Source organism: Neopsephotus bourkii, unplaced genomic scaffold, assembly GCF_033783945.1.
Source record: "Neopsephotus bourkii isolate Nb327-2 ecotype Australia unplaced genomic scaffold, CSIRO-AGI_Nbou_v1 NB_742, whole genome shotgun sequence".
Lineage (NCBI taxonomy): Eukaryota > Metazoa > Chordata > Aves > Psittaciformes > Psittacidae > Neopsephotus > Neopsephotus bourkii.
Genome location: NW_026901240.1, coordinates 14,813 through 24,116, shown reverse-complemented (window position 1 = coordinate 24,116; position 9,304 = coordinate 14,813). Strand labels below are relative to the sequence as shown.

General features: G+C 39.7%; 1 protein-coding gene across 1 annotated transcript; it reads right to left on the bottom strand.

Moving 5' to 3' along the window:
- Positions 1-383: 383 nt before the first annotated feature.
- Positions 384-9,100, bottom strand: LOC133212885 (26S proteasome non-ATPase regulatory subunit 1-like). The gene is given in 11 exon segments (XM_061354716.1): positions 384-418; positions 1,647-1,789; positions 2,774-2,838; positions 3,399-3,494; positions 3,959-4,155; positions 4,543-4,651; positions 5,612-5,786; positions 6,536-6,619; positions 7,283-7,371; positions 8,528-8,677; positions 9,080-9,100. Coding segments are annotated over 11 exon segments (1,164 nt in total).
- Between the last annotated feature and the right edge of the window lie 204 nt (positions 9,101-9,304).

The window sequence follows — 9,304 nt, the reverse complement described above, 5'->3', positions numbered from 1 at the left end:
CGAGTTCACTGGCTTTGGGTAGCCTACACTTAACAGCTGAGACTACATCTTTCTTTTGAGACTCTCTGGAGGCTGCATTGTTCCCTCTCCTGCCCTTAGCCTTTTCCCAACAATACTGCACCAAGGCAGAAGCAGCATCTCTCAACTTAAGTCCTTCCTCACCGTGGCTCTTAACAGTGCTATGAGAATATTAAACCCTTTCTGTTCAGAGTTTCAAGCATTGCTGCCTCCCACATTGAAGCCTTCTCCCCAACCATATTTGTTACATCTATAAAACATCTACCTCCTCATTTTGTACATAAACTACAGTGTTTAGATACACTGCAGCATTGCTCTAACATATAGCAATATTAAAAAAGCTGACTATATAAACCGATTACGTCTCACTTGGCAATGTAAACAAAGATCAATTCCTGATCTGAATTGGTAAAAATTAAGGTAAAAATAATTCTTTCCCATTTTAAAAAGTAAAGCACTTCAAATTTATTGTCTTTTCCATTTCATCTATACCTTAAAAACCAAAAAGGCTTCTTTTGCATCAACGAACTTATTCTCTTATTTGAATCCTGACTTAACAGTTCTCTTTCTGCAACCACAGACAGAGAATTCAACGACATCTCTTCTCACAGGAGCTTCAGTCACATTCTTCCACCTAAGACAAGAATAATTTCTGGGGCTCAGCCCACAGTGTTAGAGACCTGCTCAGCTCCCACCACAAAACACTTCAGTCAAAAGCTCTGTACACGTAGCAGCTGACATGTAACTGACTCTTGCCAGCATTCAATGCTGTATTAGGGGCTTTAACAGAAGTAAATCTAGATAGACTTCAACAAGCAACAGTCCTAAGAGGTGTCATTTTAAGCAAGAAATCTGACGAACGCACAGCCCACTTGTTCTTTATGGGCTATAGAACACAATTAGTTCTAACTAGCAGTTTCAGCAAACAGGAAATGTAAATGTAATCCTCCTTTTAGATCACTACAGTGATGTACGTTCTTTATTTCCAGAAAATGAAACACAGCTTTTAGTTCATAATTAGAGAGAATTAAGTGGGGTGTAACCTATGGGGCCCACATAGCAGAAAATCCCTTCCACAGCTGCACGTGAATGCAGGAGTCTGAGCTAGACAAACCAAGGGCTCCCCCCAGAACTGTGTCTTAAAGCAAAACAACTGATCATGTACTTTATGTTATCAAGTGAAAAACCTTAGCAGTTACAACAACTTGACACAAGGCTTCAGTCTCCAGAAGCCAATGATATCGAGGTAAAAAGTTTTAGTCCTTTGCTACCAAGTCAGGTGGACACTGGAATTTATAAATTCCTCCTTGCTGTGCAAGCAGGTTTTGGACTGTACCCCTTCAAAAGAAGAGGCAGGATAAGATATGAACCACTGCAGAGCAGGTGAAAGAGTCAGAGGTAATGTTACTCATTTCCTTGTTGCTGGATATGGAGAGAACAGGCCCAGAAGCACCTTGCCCCAACAAGATGCAAACACATGGTTAATGGTTTAGCTCAGAGCCCTGAAAAATTCTCATTTTGGAGCAAGCTAATGATAACAATTACATTTTGCATTTATTGAGAAGAAAAATAACGTTGAAATCAGAGGTCAAAAGTGATTTGCCACAAACTGTTTGGAAAAAAGATACCTGAAAATATGGAAGACCTGCATGGAATTTTCTTTCTGTACACAGATGCAGAAGACAGTTGATCAGACCTTTTTAAATTCAGGAGACTATTGCTATGCAGCAAGAAAAAATGCAACAGAGCTGAAGCTCTTAAGAGCCACCTGCTGCTCACATAGGAAACTCGTTCATTAATGACAAACTTGACTCATCATATCAGTAATCCATGTTTTTAATACCACCTTTAAGCACCTCTTACCCAGCTTTTAAGGATGACTTTACAGACTGCCACTATCCAAGGATGATGTGAACAAAGATTTTTACATTCCAAGGGCTGGACCCATGTATGCACTACCTCCTCTCAGACACACCCAAAGGCTGCAGCTTAACTCAGTGCTAAAATTACACAGACTACTGTATTAATAGATGAAGGGGAGACTTTTAATTCCCCAATCTAATAAAAAAACCAACCAACGAACCAAGCAGAAACCCAACAACCAGCAAACAAACACACACACACACCAACCAAGCCCAGCACCTCTTACCTAGGGAACTATCCATAGAGCACTAGAAGATACCAGATCAGCAATTGATTTCACTTCAGAGAACCAAAGCAAACATCATGACTATTTTGTGATGAGCTCTACATTACCACAACATAACACCAGTAACATGTCAGGGTTCAGCACTAGATACTTAAAAACAAAGATTGTTTCAACATTCTTCTTCAGATTATTTTGCTAAAGTCATGACCTTCAAGAACACTGTAGATAGCAATCAGGCAGACATATTTGCCTGAGTACTGCTGCCTGTAAGAGGCCTGGCATAAACACCTTATATTTAATTTTTCATTAAGTCTCAATCCTGCAAATATTGATTTTTCATTCTATTTGTCAACTTCATCTAACTCTACTCAGACAATTAATTCCTAAGTCCAGAAACTGAAGAATGGCTCATTAAGCATCTGCTGAACATTAAGGAAGGCTTCTAATCCTGCATTAAATCTTATTCTCTCCCAATTTTTTTTACTTTTCAACATACACTCAGTTAGCAATTACATATTATTGTGAAAGCAATAACACACACAACTCCTGAAGATGCAACGGACATCAAACTGAAGGCTGTAGAAGTGAACAAGTAAGATACTGTACCTGAACAGAACGAAACCAAGCAACTCAGCAGCTGCCCACCTCACATGATCATTCACATCACTCAGCTACAAAAGGGAAAACAGGACATTCAGAATGTAGTTATAACACTTGAGGACTTTGCAACATTTTGAGCCAGGTTAAACATTTCAAGCCAAGTTAATCAGGAAGATAGAATAATTCACAAGTTCATACAACAATGGGGAAAGCTAAAAATCATGTTCAGCCTTAGCTGAAATGGCCTCATCCTTGCTCATACACAGTAACTGCAAGCCAGTCAAGGAGCAGACAGACCTCTTTTTTTACAGCTTAAGTTGCTTTTTCCCAGCCATTGTTATGCAGACTATTTACTACAAAGCCGTTACCAACTAATTTTGGATTGTGTTTCTTTTTAAGCAGGTTCCTTTTTTGTGGTATCAGGCTGAATATTTTCCTGCTCTAAGTCAAATTATCCTAATGTTAACAGACCCTATTATTTCTACTCGTAGTGTTAAGGAAAGCTTCCTTTATTTCACAACCTCTGATTTAGAATAGAACAGTAACACCACAGACACAAAACCTGTCAGTGATGCGTTTACTCGCACACCACATACTTCTTGCTGTGTGCTTCTAAGCCCACAGTACTTACAGCCACATGCATTAAGCGCCTGATAGCCTTGTTTTTCCCTGAGCCACAGCATGCCACCGCAACAGTGTACACGCCAGAAAGAGAGAGAACTGGATCCTGGAAGAGAAAACAGCAATATTTAATATCCACCCAAAGAGCGACTTCCTAATTCTGATCTTAAACCTGCTCCACTTCGGGCCTGGAATCTGCAAAAAAAGTAACCTGGTTGCTTAACAGTTTACTAGGGATGCGTTACAAGACAGCCACCAAAGCAGAGCTGTCATTACCGATTTCAGGGGGACAGGAATTGCCACACCACAGGCTGCCAAAGACAGTATCTGGTAGATGTGTTATTTTGCTTCTTATTCAATATCTGCTATTGAACCACTACTAAACCCTCAAGAACGAACCACCATCCATTTTTAATCATTACAATCTGCTCTGCTCCTTGTTACTGCTCACGGAACTATAGAGAGTAAGTATGAGACTAAAAAATACACAACTAAGCACTTTTGTTCTTGTACTGTTGAAGGTCATATGTGTAACAGTAGGGCCAGGGATTAATTCAGAACTAAACTTACCTTATCTCTGCACAGACTCTCAATGAGAGCATCTGCCTCCTCCATTCTCCCATACGTGACCAGAGCAATTCCAACTGCAAGGCCTCGCAAAATCTTCTCATGCTGGGTTTCCTGTGCATAGCCAACCATGTCCTCAATAGCTTGAGCATTTTTAAATCACAACATATCCAGTTCCAGTGCAAAGCCAGCTGTCTCAACTGCACAGCACAGAAAAGAAAAAAAAAAAAAAAAAATCAAGCAAACTCTGTTCCCAAAAGCTGTAAATACTCTATCTAGAAAATCACAAAAGAAGTAGGCCAACAGATAAAAGAGGAGACTGTTTAAAGACGTAGCATGTCTCACCAATATTTGGTATAATCCCACAGACCAGTCCTGACAGGACCTCTGAATATTAGGGCCATATAACTAAAAAACCATGCTTACCAGGAAAAGGCAAGTAAATAAAACACAGCTAAGGCAACCTATGCTGGTAAAAGGAAACCTGAAAAAAAAAAACAAAACAAAACAAACAAACCTGCACCAAAAAAACCCAGATGCCTGATAAGGCCTCAGATGGTTATTTGCTTTGAAAGCAGAATATTGACCTGTCACTGCATCATCCTGGCATAGATTTGTTTTCAGCAAATCGTACACATATTGACCTGCTACCATGGCAGCCAGACCAAAACCCAGGCTGCCACCATGTCAGACAATCTAGAGAAGCATATGCAAGTTTAGTCATCATAAAACCAGGAAAAATACGGCTTCAGCTGAAGTACACATTTTTCCATCAACATAATGCTGCAAACTTCCAGTCTCAAACCACCCAACATTCGAAATAATCTGTTAGAAATACCACTTACACCATCTCAGGCAGTAATTCTTATGAAAGAGGCAGAAAACTATAGAAATAGTGGTTCAAAAGCCCATAAACAATGAGTACCAGAAGCTTCACACATAGCACAAGACACTTTCTAGCATCTTCAAAGTCTTTCCCCACTGAGTGATTTACGTAAAACCCTAAAACTCTGCCATGTGTAAAAACTGCTGCCCAATAATACTTTTTAAGTAGAAAGGTAAATCAGTAACCCACTTGAACTGTCTACATCCTCTTTTTCATAACAATGGATACAGGAAGAACAATACATTTGCAATAAGATGAGTGGAATCCTTTCACAGAATTTTTAAAGCAGTGTGAAATTCCCCAAAGAGAAGAAGGGAACATGCTGGGAAAATACTAATTTGTTCCTAACTTGAAAATGAGACTTTTTGTAGAGGTTTACAAACAGTGAGTAGTGAAGTAAAATAATTTTTTTAATAAGTTGCATTAAACCTATTGGGCAGCAGAAGCATTTTGTGGCTTATTCTTTTGACAGCTAAGCCGTAAGAATTAACAGTCCCTGAATAATGCAGGTCTACTAGTAAAACTAAGTTGATACTCAAGGAGTAAGAAAGATGAAGCTAGATTGACTGTCAACTGTTTTCTAAATTGAAAGAATTTCCTAAAAATCTTACCTAAACATTGAGCAATAGGTTGTTAAAACCAAGCTTTATATTTAAGGCCCAAAAGAAGTGTAAGTACCATACTACTGCCATCGTCTTAGCCACCTCTAACCCTAAACAAGCTGGATACTCCCAACAAAACAAAGGTTCATCACTGAACCCAGTACATACATAATTACTGGCTTTCTTCAGCTGGTTCAGCAAATAACCAGTGATGTCCCCACCACGGCTATCATGAATGAGACCCAAGGCATACAGGCCCCCACCTTCCTGGTATGCTGACCCTGGCAAGGTCTCCTTGGGTTGGTAAGTTGCCATTAGCTGCAATGCTTCTTTCACATGACCTCTATCCCCAGCATCCAGCAGGAAGAGAAGATAGTGGGAAGTGAAAGGTGAAAAAGCACTATATGCACATATTTCACAATGATATGTAAACATATCAGGAGAAAGCAAGTTATAGCCTTTACTTTCTCCACAAAAATCAGCCTTTCAGTCAGAAAAGAATCCTTCTGTACTAGGGTTTTATTAACCACAATACACAAGTATTCACCGATTCATGACAAATTTGGCCTGAAGCTACACTAGTTCATTCACTAGACCACCTTAATGAGGGCTGAGACACACAACACAAAGACTTCTTGCTATTTCAAAACAGCTCTAAATATGCCATCTCTGTGCATGAAATTGAAGAAAATGACTACTCAGGTCACGATTCAAACTTACTGAAGCTTACTACAGTAAGGACAGTATTGTCCTAATACCACATAAAAAATATACACCTGAAGTTTTAATAGCTAGAAACTATTGACTCTGTTCAAGTCACAAAGGAAGAGAATATCTAGGAAGAGCCCTTGAGCTGTGTTAGACTACCACCTTTTTGATGCTCAATAAAACATGCCATAAACTACACCGGGTATCAGAGAAGATAGACTAGATAAAGCACAGCTTTTCCTTTAGTGCAGACACCAGCTTTGTTACAGCCGCATCTCGCAATAGACTCGGTAAACTGGAGTGCAGGCATCTTTCCAAAACCCTATTTCAATGTTTTCAGCTCTCACAAGTCAAGCATTATACACTCCAGAGAGCAATGAACACATTACCTTGTGTATAACACCCAAGCTGGCAACAGCAGTAAACTTAGCCCAGTTAGTGGCCCTGGCCAGCCGCTCCAAATCATCTCTGGAAGATGAAAAGAGAAAAGTTCCATAAAGTTTTTCATACAGCCTGTTCCTTGTCCTGAAAGAAAGGTTTCACAGCACTGAAAACATCTTTCAGATCAGAAAAGCAGCTCCAGAAGGCAAGAAAATAACCACATTTCCACTTCACACCTCTCTTCTGTTCACCAGCCCTGATTTTTGGGTGGTCATAATCAACCTCCATGATACTGGTCATCTCAGAGAAAGATGAGAACAACTGCCCAAAATACAGCCCATCAATTCTCTGGGAGAAACCCTAGTGGAGTTTCTGAAGCTTTCCTCAAATGCCTGGTAAGGTTAACCCTGGCATCTGCCTTCCAAGAGTCATTCACCATTGTCAGTCTCTACCAAAAACAAAAATACATCATCTCCAAAATACTCCAGCTAGCAAACAGAACAAACATTCCTGATCTCTACCCTCCAAACTGCTCACACGGTTAGCAGTCAAATCAAGTCAGTTTGTCAAGAGAGAGAAAGCCAAACAACTCCAGCTTCTTCCCTCTGCCTGCACATTAATTTTCAGATCCTTTGTGTACTCCTGTGTAAGCCTAGTGTTTCACTGACACCCTTTTAACAGTATCAAGCAGAGCAACAATGTTCTTCGAAGACCTCTAAATGACATTAGAGCTTCCTTTCCTAAATTTACCTAAGAGGCTGGTCCCTGGTTGTACCACAATGCATAAAGGAGTTTGCTATAACTGTTGCTGTATGAAACACAGAATTCTGAACTGCATCCTGAAAGAACAAAACCCATCAGTATCACCGGTCAGCAAAACGCATGCCCTAGGCCACTTTGCATGCTTGCCAGTGCACCACAAAAATGGATTATAATTGTGTTTAATTTAACTGCCAATTTACCTTTAATCAAACTACTAGATAGTTAATACATTTTGACATATCCTCAACCGGTCTTTCCAGTGCAAACCAATCCTTTTGACAAGTTTCTGTTAGAGATGCCATTACTTCAACTGCAGCTTAACTAGAACCCCTCCTTCTGGTTCCCACAACTGAGCACTGCAGTGTGTGTGCTGCTGACATTTTCAAGCCACCCCTGGAACACCATGCAGGATCAGTTCCAAGCAGGATCACTCCTAAGACTTAACCAGTAAATGCAAAAATATTTTCCAATACATTTGAAATGCCTCCTGCAATAGATGAGCCTGTTGACAAGCACCCCACCCCCTAACGTTTTTGCTGACAATGCGCATCTCTTTTCACATATAAAAAACTTGTCCTATGGTTTCTAATAATCATTTAGCTTAAAAGAGTCTAATTTACCTGTAAGTTTTCATTTACCCACCCTTGAGTAACACTTCACAAAACAAAACAACTTACTCAGTTCACTTAGCACTGCCTACAGTAGTTGATCAGTTTTGTCTTCAATAAGTCAGTATTAGTCTCTCAGCATGTATAAGGATTTCTTCAGCCAAGCTGAAAGTATAGTCTCATGAACACGTCAACAAACATACCAAGGTACTGTAACCTAGAGTCCTGGCTGACTCCACTCCCCAACCAGCAACATTTGCAACGGATCAGTTGTGGACATACAGGGTGAGTTCATCTATCTTACTGACCGGATGAAAACAAACCCACCAAAAAAACAAAAAAGGGATGACTGTGAAGAAAAGGATTAGTTTCTATACCAATAGGAAGAAAAAAAAAGAAAAAAGAAAAACAAAAGAAAACATGATAAAAGCAGCTTGACACAAGATCATGCTGTCAGTTCAAACAATGATTTTATGTCCTTCTTTGGGTGCAGTCAGCTCTTCTTCAGCCACACATGTTCAAGTTTTACATGTACCCAGGGAGGTCCTGCTAAAACATAAGATGATGTAAAAGTAGCAACATGGTCAAAACAAACACAGGATGAAACAGATGAATCCAAGACAACTATACCCAAAAAAGCTCTTATCTTAGTGTTTTTGAGAATCACAAGGCCTGTATTGTTGTTGCGTATTAAAAACAAAAGAAGGAACTCAATGGCCATTTCCCCACTTAAAATTTTTATCATTTTTGAGATCTGGTCCTTTGGCTCTGGGTTCTTTACATACAAGCAAAAAGAAAAAGCATGAGAAACCAACCATGGCTATGTTACAGTTCAGTTCATGAGAAGCCACTCTGGTATGTTTCCATCTCCATATTCTAAAATCTATTAGGTTTTATGACTAAAAGGACATACGTTCTGCCCTTGCTGCACAATCCCAAACTTCCCAAATCCCTTTGTGCACAACAGTGCAGGTGGGAGAAGAGAGTCTTTGAAGTAAACGTGTTGTTTCACTGAAAGCAAAAGGATATGAGTGACATCCAATGATCTGCAGGCTGATGTTTGGCCCTATAGATAGAGGGAGTCTCCTGCAAGACACAACCAGTTTTGTAGATATCAACCTGTATTTCGATGGAAGTTTTAATGGAGAGGACCACAAAGCCACAACACTTCACATACCTCACTGAGCTGCAGCACCATTCTTATGAGCTACAGGCTATATTTAAAACAGCACCTAGTAGAACTAAGTATCTCCAATACATTGATATTTCAAAGCTCTTTGAGAAAGCCTCCTTTTTCTTCATGATATACAGTTTCCACAGATTAAGTTCCAATTTAAATCCCTTCTGAGCAGGGTGAAAAGTACACTGTAGCATTTCGTACTGACACTGTTAGCTGGTTAGA